Source organism: Astatotilapia calliptera, chromosome 17, assembly GCF_964374335.1.
Source record: "Astatotilapia calliptera chromosome 17, fAstCal68.1, whole genome shotgun sequence".
NCBI lineage: Eukaryota > Metazoa > Chordata > Actinopteri > Cichliformes > Cichlidae > Astatotilapia > Astatotilapia calliptera.
Window position 1 is genome coordinate 14,099,115 of NC_137438.1, and position 18,710 is coordinate 14,117,824.

The window sequence follows — 18,710 nt, forward strand, 5'->3', positions numbered from 1 at the left end:
ACTGTAACACATGCAGTAGCACGCATCATAGAACCATGATGCATTGAGCCACAGCTTTTAATCTTTGAATTCAGCTGTTTTCAGTCTCATAGGGGGTCGTGTGATTGGTGGTCTTTCCCTTAAAATATAAAGCACCTTAAAGTTACTGTTGTGAATTGAAGCTGTATCGATTAAAATTAATCTGTACATTCAATTGCATTGTTTCATACAACTCAATAAATATCAGCAAATACAAAGTGCTCCTATGCAGTGTAGCGCAGTCTGCTGAGTATTCTCTTTAGTATCACTTATCAAACTCCACCTTTACACAGCTGTATTCTGGCTGGAGGGTTTGAAACCAGCCACAAAGGCTTATGTAATATCTGCTCTTATACTACAGGGTAAAGTTGGGTACATCCACAAAGCATACCAAACCTCAGAAGCAGCAGCACAGGTTACCTGCCCACAGCTTACATGTAAAGAAAGTAAATCTAGTAAAGCTAAAACAATTTTGTACATGACTCGTTTCTACTTTCAGTTATTTCTAAATTCTGCACCAGAGCCTTTGGTGCCTCACTTGCAAAGTTCCACTTTAGGCCCAGAATATATGTTTATGTCATTTTATGCAGAGACTGCCCACCTCTGCTGCACTGTTGTTAAGGGTGTTATTATGGAAGTTTCTGATAAATCCATCAGTGTTATGTGTCAAAAGGAAGGACACACGTGAAATGTTTCCATCACTGTTAAAAAAATAAATAAAATCTGTCATAAATATTTGGTTAATGTGAACTCTAACGTACAGTAACAGTTGTATGGAATGATACCACACTGATCATTAATAAGTGGTCAGTCACAATCCAGGCTGTGAAGACTTTCCTGTTTGCCTCAGTATTGTGTTTAAAGTTTTTCTTCTGGTTAGAACGCTGACTATATAAACAGGTTACAGTTTTGAAGATGATTTATTACTTAATTGGATTCCTATGAACAATGTTCTTCTGCTTACATCACAGTCTGATATGAAAAACAAGACAAAGTGAGAACTATTTATTATAGAAGTGCTCACTTCAACATTATTTTCCCATTGAGGCAAACTGACAACACACAAGATGTGTAGTAAATATTGAGAGAAGCTGTTTGTGCTTCTTTAAGTTCTTTTTTCTGTAATTCACAGCTGCTGCTGGAGACTGCACACACAGAGCAAGAAGCAGCTATATCCCACTGGAGCGTGCTGAGCAAAGAAGCTTGGATATCTTTGCGACTGTACACGGAGACCAACAGTTCCTCAGCAGGCTGTCTGGTGGCAACTTCAGTCCATCTCAGGAACCCGTGGAAGGGTTTGCAGGCCCCAAACCGCTCTGCTCCAGCTCTGCTATGACTGACATGTGCTTGAATTCTGCAGGGTGGTGGTTAAACATCTCCACCAATCGGTAAGTCTCCTGTCTCTGGGTGCCGTAGAAGAGCTGCACCTGGTTAGCCAAACACTGAGCCTGCTGGACGGTCTGTGGAGATGAGGGACAGATGTTGAGGCCTTAAATACACATCAGGTGTGACACACTACATCCGCTGCATCGCTGTATTTGTGAATCTCTCAAGAACATAAAACCTCTGAAGTCTATTCATATAGGCTCGTATGTGGACTTACTATGAACTTGGGATCCATCTCTGCTGTCATGAGCACGATGCCCTTCTCCTCCTTCAGGTCTGGGTAGTGGTATAGGATCAGCTGACTGGGAGCATTCTCACCCAGCGTCTGCACACAGACACCATCAGGTAATTTACCGTGATAAACTCAAAGTGGAATTACGAGAGTTTGGGCAAAGTTGCTGTTACTGTAAATAGCCAAGCATGAACAGATCAACTCATTTCCAAAAAACGTAATTGCTAATTTCAAAAATGTAAAAAAACAAAATAAAGACTCTCTTTCCATCTTTTATGGTTAAAAATACCAAAGGAAAGGTGCCAGAAGGAATGACTCTGTAAAGCCTAGTTTCACAAGCTCCGGAATCCAGAGAGTAATGACCTTTCCCAGAAGCATGTCAAGGTGTTGTAAGTCTGAAGCACTTTACCTGGACGTTGATGAGGGAGGTGAAGTGGAGCTCGTGTCGGGACCACTGACCCACAAAGAACTCGTAACCCTCTTTCTGAGGCAAAGCGTAAAGGAACTGAGATGAAGGAGAAACAGAGAAAAGTCACCGAGGTGACGACTTAGAAAAAGAGGGAAAAAAATTGGGCTGCCTGAAAACAATAACAGCATCATGAAAGTCTTGATGATCAGATGGTTAATGAATAATCACAGGTATGACAATTTAAAGTTTAGTACTTTGCAGCTATTCAGCCAAACTTTGTTGCTGCTTTTGAAATACCCATCAATCACTTTCTGCAGCTTTTTTTTTTCTTATCTTCAGTATTTTTATTCCTTCGCTCCGAACTTTGGTCAGTGTTGCTGTTATTAAAGTGTTCAGAAATAACGTTGGCTTAGCTTCCATAGCTTGCTGCATTGATCTTACCATTGGGCAGGACTGTGATCTGCTGAAAATCATCTCATAGATCTGTGTCTGCAAATACAAGAGAGGAGAGAATATTAGATCATTATGAACAGTGCTTATCACAATTTAATCTGCAACTATAAATATTATCTTAATGGCATCGTTGCAGTGTTAGGGTGTTATTATCAGTCAATACCAAACTGCACAGAAAAGCCCCAAAGAAAAAAAAATCTGCAATTTAAATGTGTAGATGAGTCAAAACAAACATTCTATGAAAGCAAGCACTTTATTTTTTTCCTGTGTTATTACTGACACCATGTCAAAGGAACTCTCTGCATCACTGCACAGCTTGTCCTTTTGCTTGTACATCATATATGAGTTAGCATTACCTAAATAGCAATGAGACCACAGACTGTATATAAAATATCATCTTGCCCTGTCAGACAGCAGATCATCTTCCTCCATCTCACCAAACATCCTTCATTACATCCATGACTCTTCTCTCTTTTCTTCCTGCTCTGCACACGTCCAAACCATCTCAGCTTTGTTTCCAAACATGATCTGTGCCTCTTATGCACTTGTTTCCAATCTTGTCCATCCTGGTCACTCCAAGTGAATCTCTGCCTCCTGTCTTTAGTTCGACCATCACAGCTGGTCTCACTCCCATCTTGTAAACCTTCCCTTGCTCATGTCCTTCTGTCACAAATCACCCCTGGCGCTCGTCTCCACCCAGTCCTGCACCACAACTCACATACTTCTCTATCACTGCTGACCACCTCATGCAGTACCATCGAATTATTATTTTTTTTTAAGTATTTGTATAAAATATCACATCATAAAAATTAAACCCGATGCTAAATTTACAAAAACCTGCATTCTCTTGCATGGACAGCAGGGGGTGATTCCTCCTACTTGGTTTGGTTGTGAGGAAGAACATGGCCCTCAGCTTTGTCACTCTGTGACCTAAGTAAACACTTTTTTGGTCAGTCTGTGGTCTCAGCTCCTATTTACAAGTTATGCTAAATAAAGCACAAAGTTCATTTTGGAAATTGAGCTCATTATTAGAATCAGAAAGACAGAAAAATTACGCTAGGTTCATTGGCCAATTAGTTAATCACAACTGTTTAGCCAATGAGCATGTTGTGTCACTTGATTTCTCTGTCACATCCGGTGTTTAAAAGCACATCTTTTCATCAAAGCTCATTGAACCATCAGATTTACTCTAAAGACTAATAGACAAAAACAAACAATCAGAAAGCCACCAAATATGAATATTTATTTCACATTTAAATCCAAGCAAAAAATAAAGGAGATAAAAACATAAAGCTCACTGGGATGATGGCGCTGACTGTATCCTTGGTAGAATAATACTTCATCCAAAGCTGAGAGAAAAACAGGAAAGGTGAAAACAGTTTCAAAAGGTTTCTGTACAGAGAGTCTGAGGCTGATGTGCACAGGCCAATCCCACACAATCACCTCTGCAATCTCCTCGCCTGTCTTGTCCTTGATCATCTCCAAGTTGAGGATGGAGCCCAAAGTCTAAAGAAAACACATCACAGTCTGAGACAACAGCAAAAGGGGAAAGTGACTTGAGAACCTCACTGTAATCACTTAAGTTGCTAACCAGCTACTGCAGTCACTCACAGCTTGCAAGGAAGATGCTAATGTGCCTGCAGACACTTGTGCGCTACATGCCAAGTGATGTAAAACAGTGGAAAGTGCGATGTAAACCAGAAACAGAGACAATTCACCTTCAAAATAAAAGCTGCAGCTTTTAAAATGCTTTGCTTGTAGCAGTTAGACATAACTCTTAAATTGAAGGCAAACTGTCTCAGTATTCCATTTGTGTCCTATTCAAGATCCACTGCTGCCAACTGAGGCCTAAACCTCTTCTATCTTTAGCTCACCTTATTCTTTGTAAAACCTCCTGATGTTGCGTCACCAGCTGCCATCTTGTCCCTTTTTTCCAGCTGCAAAGATTTCCACAGCAAAAAGGAAATTCACTGACTACAACCAGACCATCCTAATGCAAACCAGTTACACACATCTGAATAAAATGGTCTACGCAACAACACAATTGTTAACAAGTGGTTGTTAGAAACGAAACAGTTTCTAACTAGTCCATTGTCTCATCATGTTGTTCAGTTGTGAGCCCCGCTGATACTCCACCTCCTGCTCCATAAATCGGACAAACTCTGCCTGCTTCGAGTGTCCCAGCACTTCCTTATTGGCTTCATGCCTTTTCTCCAGTCGGGTCTTGTACTCCTGCGGTTTGGCACTACAGAGGATTCAGACAAAGTCAGTGTAAAAACAAATTAACTAACTAACTATCTGTGTTTAATATCACTATTCTATCATGACTGCAACTGTACACATCATTATCATCTGATCACAGTTATTATTATCTTCAGGAACTTTTGATGAAAACATTAAAACAACCAATAAGTCAACGGTAACAGTGGAGAGTGGTTGTAGTTATACTATAATCCATTTTCGTGGCTTTATAATGATAACATAATGAAACAAGTAAACTGTTAAAAGCAGAAATTCATTCACTATCTTCCACTGGGTACTATTCCAACAACTCTCAAAGTAAACAAATGATAAAAGATTCACATTACATTTATGAAATGAATTCAATGGATATTTTTAATATTTATATATATTTCATACATACTACATGCTGGATTTCTCCTGCATTTTCACACGCCGACCCATTATAGTTTAACAATAGATATTCATATTAAAAACATATCAATAAATAATATTAGACAACTTCACTGTGGGTGAAATCTTTGAAGAGATACTCCGTATACCTCAGCGTTAATGTGAAACTGTAAACGACGGGAAACCTATCGTTTGTAAGGGGGTTGTGGTGGTGTGTGGCTGGTGGCTGACCTGCGCAGTTTCTGGATCTTGTCCTGGTACTTGCTGTAGTACGGATTCTCCTCTAGCTCGGGCTCCTTCCGCACCGAGAAGGCTCGGAACTGGACCGGGACCAGCCCGGGGATCAGCGTCCTGATGCCAGTGGCCCTGACCGCTAACATCCCCCGGTACAAACATGACATTTGCACCATTGCGGCCGCCATCTTTCCATCGTTCCCGTCCCACATCTATAATACTCCGGCGGAGAGAACGGTTTACATATTGGTTCCGCTAAAAAAAACAAAACAAAAAAACAACAAACAGTTATCGCAAATAAAGTATCGACTTGTTTTAACATGTTTGTACTTGGACTACCCATTTACACCACAATAACAAAGTCATGTTTTTTAGTAGCAAAATATGACTTTTTACACAGAGAGAGGGAGAGAGAGAAAATTACAACTTCGTGTTCATAAAATGTGTAAATAAAGTAAAACTAAGTAAAATTAAATGAAAAATTAATAGTTCACAACACGTAATCCTTTAAAATTCATCTTCAAATATATATAGGTATAACAATTGGGAAGATAAGATAAGATGAAGGCAATCCATGCGGGTTTGTGTACATTTTTACAATGCTTGTATCTCTAGGCAGATGATCTCAGAGATAAGTGGACGCCTGCAATTTCCATCCTTATGTTACAGCCATTCCCTTAAAAGCTGGAGGATTATTCTCGTTATGTATCTCCAAATGTATCAAACAGCAGTGGCGAAAGATGAACTGCTTTAAGTCTGATACCTGTTCTGACACACTGTAACCTGTAGAGGTCACTGTTTACTTTCAATAAAAACTTCAGTGTTTTCACTATACATCAAAGCAGCCTTTGTTATATTAATGCCCTCACTTACTGAAGACTATCAGCTATATAATAAACTGCTCCAACTCCGAAGAGTCACTTACAGCTCTGACTTTGTGTTTGTGTGTATTATGCTGGCTGTAAATTTAATGAGATGTGTGTTTCCATGGTGACTGTCTGAGTGCTCCTGTGTTTACTTTCCACAGCCAATCATTTTTCAATCACTAATCAATAAACAAAGCAGTTGGGAGCAGTTCACAGCAGATGATTATGGCATGCGTGGTTGTGAGGTTATGTGTTCATGTGTAGCAGATGCTGCATAACATATATAAGAGACAACACTATTAAGGAGGTTAGCTCATTTAAATAAGAGATGATGAATTCTGAAGATTTTTTTGTCTGCAGGAAAAGTTTTTATTGATTGATCCAAGATAATGTTGCTGAACGTCTTTAGGGGAAACTGTATGTATACAGTTTATGCACACAGCACATGTGTTTAGCGCTGCTAAAAGTGAACTTGGTATGTGTTGTTGGTGTGTTGTGATTTTACAGAAAGGCAAGAAGCAGAGGTAACGATCACCACCTCCTTTAAAAGAAGAAAAATGCATGTTTGCTACTGTTTAAATACCTTATTAAAACACAATATTTAATGACTTTGCGCTATCTCTCAATATTTTATGCACTCTGCATAGACTCCTTCGCCTGAAGAATTGTAAAATATTCTTATTTCTATAGTTGTTATTAAAATCTTCACTATTATTATTTCATTAGTCAATGAAGAGTGTTGGTGGATTTAATTTTTTTCCTTTAGTAAAAGTAGCGTTGCAAGTCTATGTAAAGTCCTCAGCATGTACCCCAGCACATGTAACTTAAAGCATTAAAGGTAAAAGTACTTATTCTGCAGAAAAATGTTTCCCATTAGTCTTACACGGGTTAATATTACTGTTGCAAATGTGTAAGGATGGTCTTATTTTAAATGTTTTATATAATTTGTTTTATCTACAGTATGAATTCAATTCTATAAAATGTTATTTTTGTGGTATGGGTGACCTGTATTATGTATAAAAGTGGTGAATTAATGAATTCAGATAAACAAACCTACAAATTGATTATTAAAACATATCAATAACATTTTAAATCTACAGAATGACACATTAACTGTCAATATCTGCAGTGGGATTAAAAATATTAAAGAAAACTGATGGTGGTGTATTTGCAAAACAACTGTGCTAAACGTAATAAAATTCCTCTCTACATTTCGGGCAAGGTCATTACAGAAAACGTATTTATTTAGATGATTAATCACAGAATAAGTTTGCTTGGTTACTTTTTAGCTGCTCTGTTTTCACACACATGCAATGTGCAGTCTCTCACATGCAAACTGTAGCTGATCTCAGAACAGTGAAAGCAGAATCAGGACAAGCTGCTCTTTTGCTAAACCGACAAGAGGTTTATCCACAAGAGCACGCACAAGCAACCAGAAAATGCTGCTGGCCTCTAATGAAAACGACATAGTCAAGCAGAGTCAAGCTAGCTTCTAACTGCAGCCATTAGTTACTAGAAGGAAGTCTGCAAAGAGGCAACGTGAGATGTTTTATGTGACAGAACATTGTTTGAGATGTAACATTGCGATTGATGAGCTCTCTTTCAATAAAAAGGTTTTTTTATTTTTTACTTTTTTTTTTTTTTTTTACTGAGCAAGCACTGTTGTATATGAAAACTGCAATCTAGATGGCATCAAACTGTCAGGAACACACATAAAAAAACCCATCTAAAATTGCATATTGAGTTATACATGGAATATTTTCACCTCGTTAACAAGCAGCCTGCAAGTCTTTAGTGTTCTCTGCTGTGCTTTTATTCAAAGACTTAACAATAAAAGGGTTTTAAAGTAAGAACAAATCTTGGAGAAAAGGCCGTTTTTGGCAGTGTTGACTTAATTTTTTAGGTCTGTGAATAAATACAGTCACTCACTGTGCTGTCATGCACAGAGAGTGGCACTTCCTCCTTTCTCACTGACCTACTGCTCTCCTCCGCCTCCTCGTCTCTTGGTCTCTCTTGCTCTCTTTGTTATGGGGGTCCTGCATGGAAGATGTATATTTTATGTGCAGCTCTGGAGGCTTTTACCATTAATTATAGAGAAACACTAAGCTCTCCATTTGCCGGACAGATGTTATTTTTTACTTAAGGAGAGAAAGGGGACTGTTCCATAATTCAGAGGTAATCCCGCTCACCAGAGAACAAATAAATAAATGAATAAATAAAGAAAGAAAAAGCAAAAACCACAAACATTTGGTACTCTGCTCCTGCGTGCTCAACACAGCAGCATGCACAGATTTCCTCCACGGTGTTCCACCTTTAAGTGCCTTCTGCGTAATAAATATGGAACAGCTGCTCCATCATTTCATTTTTTATTCAACCTCGAAGTATTTCTGAAAATCACAAACACACACACACACACACACATTGTTGCAACATTTTTGAGCTTCAGAACAACGGTTGGATAAAGATGCCAAAGTGGAATTATTTGTTTCAAATCCAGACAATAATATAAATAATAATAAAGCAAAAACAAACAAACAAAAACACTCAGTCAGATATGGCACTATCTGTTGTTTGATATAGCAACAGACATATAAGACAAGTTTCTGCTGTCAGAACCTGTGACACTACCACAGGTACACTGAGAAACAGAGATTATAGGCAAACGTGATAATTCAGTCTTATTTACTCGCAACAGGAACAAAACAGATGTGTAGGTCTACAGTTTGCAAAAATATACCTTTTAAATAATGGTCATTTTTTAATACCACAAAGATTTGTGAAGCGTTGGGATTTCGGCTGGTCGAACGAACATGCGACATGCGGTGTTGGACTTTTTGCTTCAGTATTTCCATCAATAGTAATTTATTTTGTCCCATTTTGTATATATGAACCTATTAACAGGCTAATTGAAAAATGCAAATGACATGATTGATGTAAGTGTTTTAAAGAACCTTATTTCCAGCAGCTCACGAGGGGGCTCAGTCATTATAAAACTAATTATTAATAAAATGCAGCTCTGTGATAGCTACATCATTAAATCAAAAGCACAATAACTGAGTTTTTCTTTTTTTAATAATACAGACTGTTTCCTCATTACAATAAAACAATATATGAGAAACAAGAGTACATTTGAATGTTTTTTAAATGCATCAACAAAATAAAAGTAAGCCAAAAAATAAATAAATAAATAAAAATAAATAAATAACAGAAGTCAAATGTACTTTTTTAAAAAAAGTGAATCTTAAAAAAAAAACTACATATAACAAGAAATAGTTAAAGGGGGCATTGCTTCATCAGCTGCTTGACGTGTTGCTGGGTGTCACGTTCATTTGAGCAGTTTTGCAAATATGGCACCTCATTGAGACTGAGCCTTTGCTGGATATGTGAGATCAAGAGTCTGAGACAATGTGTCCAAAGTGATCATGGGCTGGATTCACACGCTGAAGTGAGCTCACAGGCAGAATCTTGGAGTCCATGATACATGACACTGATTATTTTCCCCAATACCCTGGAATGAGCCACTACTCTGAGGCATGAAATGTGAGTCAGAAAATAAATAAATATCACCACTGCAGAAACTAAATAATAGTGTTTTTATATGATACATTTATATCATGGGTTTTTAGGCAAAAATACATCAAAAACATCTCACGTGGGGTTTTCTGGTAGTTTTGTGTAAAACGTGATGAGATGGGGTCTCCTCATTATACGAAGAGCAGTTCAGCAGACTCAGGGTTAAACAGTAGAAGAATCATTTACTGTGGGAACTTATGCATCTTTGCAGGTCATATTATCACCCCACCTCTGAGGCTGCGCTCGACCACTGGGAGCATTTTTATATATCAGAAAATATTCTGCTCATCCCCTCATTCACATAAGATACTTTCTAATCCTATCATCTCTGTCATCTGATGAGACAGGTGACAAAGATGGTTTTGCCAGGGACACCAACAGGATGTCACAGAGCAGAATGCCTAAGCTTGACCTCTTGAGAGTTGTCCAATAGAAAGCTTTTCCAGCTTTCTGCCAACTCAGTGTCAGTAATGCATAAACAAGCATGCACTCCTGTAAATAACAAATTGGTAAACAAATCTTAAAATGCTTGACTTGTGAGGCTGTCATTCAGAGAATTTTATTTCAGGCTACTCTAATGCATATTGAATTGTGTTGAAGAAGTTGCCTGATAAACACTCCTCTGTGTCAGGGGCTGATGAGATGGAGATATTATACAAATTTGGGATCAATTTGGGATTCATCAAACCGTTTAATCCCGGATTAAATCACAGGCATGAAGTACAGCTCCTGCTTTTAGCTTTTTTTACTCAGATGCTAATCCAGGCTTAAAAATGTTGCCCGTGAAACCTGAAGTATCATTGTTTGATTTAATGATGCAGAAATATTAAGGAATCATCTGAAAAAAATCTACATATACTGAACATGTGATTTTGTTATTCACTGAGACTTTCTTTATGTAAGGAAGTGTGACTTTAATTTATGGGCATCAAAAAAGACAAGCAAATAAATAAACAAAGAAAGACTGGAAAGGTCAGCAAAAAGGATGATTATTTTTTCCCCATATATTATTAAAAATGATCCAGCTGCACGTTATATTTGTGATATTTTCACGTGCACTCTTGGCGGTCGGGCTGAGTGCACAACGTGTGCGATGAGGTTTCATTTCAAACCTTAGGGTTTTCAGGGTCTTGGGACTACTCACTTACCCTCCCTCTGGAAAGCTGAAATCGCACCCCTGGGCCGGGAGATGACCCTTATCCACACCTCCTGCACACACACACACACACGCACGGTTAAGCACTCACTCACACACACTCTCAGTGAAAAAAAGGGTCGCACTTGGCAGAGGAATCCCATGGTTTTAGAGCGGGATCCCATTAAAAGTGCATGAGTGTGTCTGTCTAGGAATCAAGACACCCGCTCTGCTGCTGCTGCTCAGCCGATAGCTCTGTACCTGTGTATGTGTGTGTGTGAGTGTGTGTGTGTTATTTATTCATGTACGTGGTTATTAGAACATCTTGTGGCAGGCATCACTCAGTCGTACCGGTTGTATCTAGAATGAAGCAAAGGAGAGTAGGTAGCTGTTTTATCTCTGGGTCTCAGGTCTTCATAAGATCATTAACTCGACCTCCGACCTCTTCAAGCACAGTCTGCACAACTTCAAGTCAGGTTCCAGGACAGGAAACAATATACTCACGCTTGGAGGTGAGGAGCTTAGTGCATGAGTTTCATGTCGCGTTTCTGTCGCACTGACTGGTTTTCGCTGTCAGACTGTAGCTTTGTTGACCTCGAAACCTGAAATGCAACATTTTGTAATTTTGTGAAATGTGTAACAGAAACAGAGACATGGGAGGAACATTTAAAGAACAAGAGATCTGAAAAAGAGATTTCCCACCAAGATTCTAACAGAACATTTTGTCAGGTTTAGTTCGGTTTCTTGTTCCTACCTGTAATGCTGTCGTCCTTCACTTACCTAACCAAGGCTGGATACACACTGTCCATTTATTTGGTTCTGAAAGTGAGTTTAAACATGACGTCATATAAGTAATTATATTCACTGACATGACATTTGATACAATGATGATCCAGTAAAGTGAACATAAGAAATAATATGTGCACAAAATTATGAAAACATGCATAATTATGTGTATAAATGAAGATTAAAAAAATTGAATTATTTCAGCACAGATTAAGTCAGAAGCTCTCCTTTTTCAAGAACGATGCAAATATTACTTTTTGTGCACGTGGACATGTTGAACTTATATTACCTTCATTCACATCAGCCATAAAATGCAGATAAGTTTGTTTTCTCTTCCCGCTCCCCCTGATTTCCAGCTCTCCTTTGCGGCAGTTTTGCAGCCCTTGCGATTAAAACACACACACACACACACACACACACACACACACACACACACACACACACACACACACACACACACACACACACACACACACACACACACAGCAAAAGTCACGCTCACAGTCCGGCTTTGTTTGTCTCCTCTAGACGTTCAGTCTGTCTTCTCTCGCACCTTCGCGCTCGCTCTGAGCACAGCGCTGCGCTGATGCTCGTAGGAGCGCCGAGCAGAAGCTGCTGCAGGCTGCTGTGCTCCTAGCCAGCAGGCGGCGCTGCTCGCACGTTAAACAGGAGCAGCTGCGAGCCCACAGAAGAGGCCGAAGAACAGCAGCCGAGACTGGAGAGGTCAGAGTGAATGAGAAACGGACGAAGCCCAGTTTAAATTTACACCTCTATTATTATTATTATTATTATTATTATTATTATTATTATTATTATTGTAGGCCAGTGACTGGAGAAACTGCTGAGCTTCTATTAAAAACCCCCCAAAAAAACCAGTTTCACTTATTCCCCTTGTTTCAGCCCTCAGTCTTTCCTTTCCTTTTACTTCTACCCCTTTCATCTCTTTTTTCCTCCGTTCATCTGTTCTTTTGTTTTTCTTGTTTCTTTCTCTCCTTGATTTTTTACGTCCTCGCCCTTCATCCCGTTTCTATTTCCTCCTCTTGTCCCCTCTTTTTCCCTTCATTTTCTTCTTTTTAGATTTTCTTTTTATTAAAATCTAATTCTACCCAATTTATTTTACTCTTTCTTCTTGACTTATTTCTTCAGTTTGTTCTCTTGCCTTATTAAAAATATCTGCTTTCCTTTTCTCTCATTTTCTTAAATATCTTTCTTTTCCTCCTCTCCTCTCCTCTCCTCGTTCTGGCCGAGCTCCAAGGACGGATGGAGGGGGAGCATGTGGAGTACGCTTAGTGGCGCTGACAGCTGTCACTTTGGCTGGTGCTACTGCAGATGGGCTAACCTGAAATGAGCAGGGACAGGCCTGTAGCGGAGTGCGTCACTGACCGCCTCCTTCATCCTCCTCCTCCACGTCCTCCTCCTCCTCCTTCACAGGGAGAAGGTAGCAGCAGAGTATGTGGTGAGGGCTGAGGTGCAGGGTGCTGTGGCAGGTTGGGAGAGATAAGGCAGAGGATATAAGAGGGGTCAGTGGGGTCAAGGTGTGGTTAGCACTGACAGCAGGGCTATGAAAGTGATCCAACACAGAGCCTAAAACAAGCCTGGGTGAGAAGGAGGAAAAGAGAAAGTAAAAGCAGGAGGCAGGAGCAGTGGTGGAAGAGGACAGAGGAAGATGGAAGACGGAAAGTGATAGACTGTCGTTCTTAATGTGTGTAAATAATAATAATAATAATAATAATAATAATAATAATAATAATAGTGTGCTGAAATATCATAATAGCATAAATATCATTGAATGTGACAAAATGACCTGTTCCTAACTAATATATAACTAATTTAAAACATTAATAAATTGCATATTGCCTGCAGATGACGACCTTTAAAACGACTAATTAATGCTCAATAAAGAACATCCTATTAAAAGTGATTGTGAGCAGATAGATTTTGAGGCAGAAATCTTTCATATCTAAGATTATTAAAGGTGCATTGTAAAAGTTTTCCACCATTAGCTGTTCTGTAGATCAATGTGAGCACACTAAATAACCGTGATTGATCTGATTAAGAAACCAAGGGATCCTGCTGTCATTGCCCCGGGTCATTTGTCCCAGTACTTCGTGATGCTTAGTGTCTTGTGTCTTGCTTTTAGTTTTCCTTTTGTTGTCTCATCCTCTGTAGTTTAGCTCAGCTGTGTCTTGTTTTTGCATCTGTCTGTAGTGCTGCCCTTCCATTAGTCCCTCACAGAGCTTTATGTTTCAGAAGTTTATAGTTTTCACTTTCCCCTTTTGCCCTTTAAGTTCTGCAAACAGTCAATAAACAGGTCGCTTTTAGTTCAGTCCACTCTGTCTCCACACGACCGTATTTGTATCCTCCACTAGCAAGGAAGAAGACGATACAGACTGCAGTGATTACCTTATTCCTAAATCTGACTTTGGAAATGTTTTGTGAGGAAGGAAATGCAGTGTACACTGCATACCAAGGATAAATAAATCAATTTTGTTACCTTTAATTGTTTTGTGACCTTTGAGACACCAGGAGAGAGAAACTTTGAGGAAAGAGAAATGGTGGAGGAATGACAAAGTGACAGTTTCTGATTCTGAGGACTCCTGCTCATGAACAGCCAGTGCCAGACTTTGTCTTTTCCTCCTGTATCTCCGTAAATGTCTGATGTGTGTGTGTCTGTGTGCGTGTCCCACTCTGTGCATATCCACAGTGCGTGCTGATTCAGCTCGTTATCTGATGGAACCGTAGACAGAATGAGTTTAAATCTCACCATTGCCGCAAGCTCTCAAAGTGCCTCATCTACTTTTTGCTCTCTCTCTCTGCACACATCAGACTTCACAGGTGCACACTTACTGTGAAGCAAGACTACACCACATATCACAAAAATATGAAGCAAAATGTTGTTTTATTAAAAGCTTTGTGTGGCTTTAAACTACTTTTAGAAGCAGCTCAGACTTAGAGTGAGAGAAGCTGGTGAAACTGAGGACTAACGTCTTGTTTCAATACCACAGGTGTCAATATGCAGATATCATCCTCTGATTTCAGACTTTCAGTAATATAGCCTTTCGTCTGCTCCTATTCACACGTTATTAAGGGTTATTGATAATTTCAGGCAATTTGGAGCTTTATGTTCAGCGTCTGGACCACGCTAAGGCTGCATGCAGTTTTATAGGCCAAAGAAAACTGGTTAATCTTAGATGGGACATGCACCAACTGTTGAAAAAAGTCACAGTCCCCGAACTACCGTTTTAACCATGGCCTATAGTTGGGTTCAAAATTAAGCAGGCTTTAGAGGCTGTCAGTGCGCCCCAGGGCAGCTGTGGCTACAATGTAGCTTGCTATCGTGTGTGTGAATGGGTGAATGACTGAATGTAGTGTAAAGCGCTTTGGGGTCCTATGGACTAGAAAAGCGCTATACAAATGCAGGCCATTTACCATTTAAATAATTAAAATCTAAAATAAAAAGGAATAATTTTACTTTGGGACACTGTATTTTTTTTTTTGAGACAATGAGAAAAATCTGGTTGTTTAGTCCAAGGGTGTCAAGCTCAGCTAGTTTGATTCCCAAGTGGGCAAGACAAGCAAAACTATTGCATGATGCCCTATACAAAAATTGTTTTTTCTTTTAGTTTAAAAATGTGCAGTGAAATTTCAGCAGAATGATTTTTTTTCTCCGCCAGTCTACTGTCATTACTGTATGGTTGGAAATCAAAATAAAAGCTGGCAAAGCTCTTTGGCTCAACCGTCTTGCTTCAGCGTGGTATGACAGGCTGTGGACAATGTCTTTGTCAGTAGGAATGCTGGAACACTTTCACACCTCACACTCAGGTGAAATAACCAATTTGGACAGCCCCTCTCATAACACATCTATTCTTAACAATCTCCAACACAATGCTTCCTTGGTGCAAAACACAGTAACAGATTCAAAAACTGCGCCTGATTTCACCTCAGTTTTCACACACTGCAAAGGCATACGGCGGACCGGTTTCGAACCTTTACCGACCAGGTTATGGCACATCGCTCGCATGATTGACAGCTTTGGCTTAGTTGGAATATTTGGTGACAAAGTAAAAAGTATTGTAAAAAAAAGTGCAAAATATCCGCATGCTCTAACATGAAAATAATTTAATCAACAAACCTTTATTAGTATCATTTATAAATGATATAAATGATGATCATATAAAAGCAACTACAGCTTAAAAAATAAGGATGGCACTGCATGTAAAAGGAACTTGGTATTTAACACATCCACAGTAAAGGTTTAGGGCAATCACTCTCAAATACGGATAATCCTGAAGTAAAAACTGACAAATTTTTCATCCAACCCCTCTGGGTAATTTGAGCTCATGGTCTGTTAAATCTACACTGGTGTAATAGTCAGGATAATCTGTCTGTAATAGGTGGATTACAGTAGGTTAGGGAGTTCGGACTCTTTGGGAGAGCACCCCTTTGGATATAAAGTCTAATTCATTAATCAACTAATGCCCATTCATGGCCTGCTTAGAGACAGTCACAGCAGAGCTCTGAGAACTGATGCTTCAGCCCTCTATAATTATTATCCCCAGAAGTTAATTTCAGATGGTAAAGCTGGTGCTCTATACTTTTAATTTTCTTAGACTAAAATCGAAGAATATTAGCCCACCTTTCATTGCTTTCTGGCCTTCCTACTCTCTAGTTTTGTTTAGCAAATTTTACTTACACAGGATATGAGGATCAATCTACATTTGTTACTCTGGAGTATTTGGTCCAGCAGGACATAAAGTATGTGAGGAGTTGTAGGCCATTTAGTTCCATTCAAGTATACATGGACTCAACAGCAAGTCATGTGGAAAAATTCATGAATTTGATTGTTTTTGTCAATCACAGTCTGTCTCCCTCCCTTAACCACAATTGGGTGAGGGTTGGGGGGGAATGTTAGACAGTGGTTAGGCATAGATAAAAGTTTTGTTTGTGTGATTGGGTCAGTTAGACTTGCATTAGAAAGGCCTTTGTGTGCTTAACTGAGAAGAAATATCTATCTATCTCTATATCAGTACCATGTATGCTAAGTATGTATGCCGACTCTAATGAGTCGTCTCCAGAAACAGAAAGGATGGTATGACTAGCCACGCGAGCAATAAATTTATTAGGTTTCTTTATCTCTGAAGATTATCAAAATTTGCACGATTCCTTTTGCACATTACACATCCACCTTACAAGTGAAAGCTTGTGAGAAGACACAAAACCATTTGAGGTTACAGCAGGAAGGACATCTTCTGTACAAAACCTACCAAACAGGTAGACATGTTCTACCTGCTCATGTTTTGTAGGGTATTTAAAAGTAGAATAGAAGGGAGAGCCTTTAGTTTCCAGGCCCCTCTTCTGTGGAAGCTCCCAATTTGGGTTTGGGAGATATACACCCTCTCTACTTTAAAGATTAGGCTTAAAACTTTCTTTTATGATAAACAATAGAGTTAAGGCTTGATCAGGTAACTCTGAATTTCCCCTTAGTGATGTTGCAATAGGTCTAGGCTGTGTACAGATGTATTGTGTGTTTCTTCTTCACTCTTGTCTTCCACACTGTGTTGTTTGACCTGTCTCATTCCCTTAGCCCCATCCTCACCCTCCCCAACCAGGGCCAGTCATCTGCCCCTCGCTGACCATGGTTCTGCTGGAGGCTTCATCCAGTTAAGAGGGAGTTTTTTCTTCCCACTGTCATATGGGGTCATCTAATTGTTGAGGTTTTCTTTGTATTACTATAGAGACTTTACCTGACAGTATAAAGTGACTTGTGATGATTTAACGCTATATAAATAAAACTGCAGTGAATTAAATTAGTACAATGCCTGAGTTGTTATATTCTCTTTTTACATTGCTGTTTATGGAATGTAGATATTTACTTTTGTTTTTCTGAGTTTAGTCCCTTTTCGAGTGACTTCCAGACCTCTGTAGGAGTTTGGCATGTTATCACTGTCCACACAGGGACACACAGGGACAGTGATAACAAGCAAACTCCACACAGGAAGGCAGCAGCCAGGGTTTGAACCAGGAATTGTGAGGCAACAGTCCTATCCACTGTAAGACATGCATGGACTTGAACAGTTCAAGGAACAACAGAGAGGTGGTTTTATTTGTGCCAGGATGAGTTTTGGTGGTCGAATCTGTGATAGACACACAGAACCTGTGTCTCAGTCCTCCTCCTCTCATATGGGCACGTAACGCTCCCTCTGTGGGCGTCACAGGTCCGGTGTGAAATGCACGCAAACATTTAAATATTTCAGACAGTACTTTCGCTTGGCAGCCAACCAGTCAGCCAGGCAACACATGCTCTGAGAGAAGGAGAGACAGACAGCAGCGACAGTTTCATAAATAGTCGATGAGGAATGAGCGGCCCCTCCTTGCCACAACCTGTCAACAGCGCACAATGATTTATTGATTTCTACATTTGTCACATACAATGACAAACTTAGCATCTCTGTGTTTTGTCCTTCTCTTTTTCCCCTCTCTTCTTTTTCTTTCCTTATTTCTGGTCTGAAAAGCAAACAGAGAGGGCAAATTGCCATGTGAAAGCGAGTTCAGTGTCTGTAGTCAAGGATCTTCCGTTCTCTGCTTGACAGCAAATATACAGACGAGCCTTTTTTCTTTTGTCTTTCCATTCTTCTTCCTTTTATTCCTTACACTCTTTTCCTCTCTACCTATTTCTTCCTTTGTAATTTCCTTTCTTGATTCTTTCTTCCTTTACCCTCCTTTCCTAATTGTTGTTGTCTTCCTTGAGATGCCTGTGTCATCTTTAATTTTCATTCTTTAAATGTCCTTTCTTTCTTGCCCACATTTTCTGTTTCCAATCCCTCATTTTTGCTTTTTATTTCTGCCAGCAACCTCTGTTTTTTCTTTCTTGCTTTAGCCTTCTTTCCATTTTTCTAATTGTTCTTAATTTTTCTACAGCTCTTCATTCATGCCTCTTTTTTCAGTCTTCTAACCTTTTCTCATCTTCTCCTTTTTCCTTTCCCT

At 39.3% G+C, this 18,710-nt stretch overlaps 1 protein-coding gene across 1 annotated transcript; it reads right to left on the reverse strand.

Moving 5' to 3' along the window:
* Positions 1–919: 919 nt before the first annotated feature.
* atpaf1 (ATP synthase mitochondrial F1 complex assembly factor 1) lies at positions 920–6,195 on the reverse strand. The gene is made up of 9 exons (XM_026147037.2): positions 5,364–6,195; positions 4,635–4,743; positions 4,373–4,435; positions 3,942–4,004; positions 3,797–3,847; positions 2,487–2,534; positions 2,046–2,141; positions 1,622–1,729; positions 920–1,478 (listed from the first exon to the last, which is right to left on the reverse strand). The coding sequence occupies exons 1-9, from the start codon at positions 5,576–5,578 to the stop codon at positions 1,296–1,298; spliced, it is 936 nt and encodes a 311-aa protein (XP_026002822.2). The 5' UTR covers positions 5,579–6,195; the 3' UTR covers positions 920–1,295.
* Positions 6,196–18,710: the final 12,515 nt, after the last annotated feature.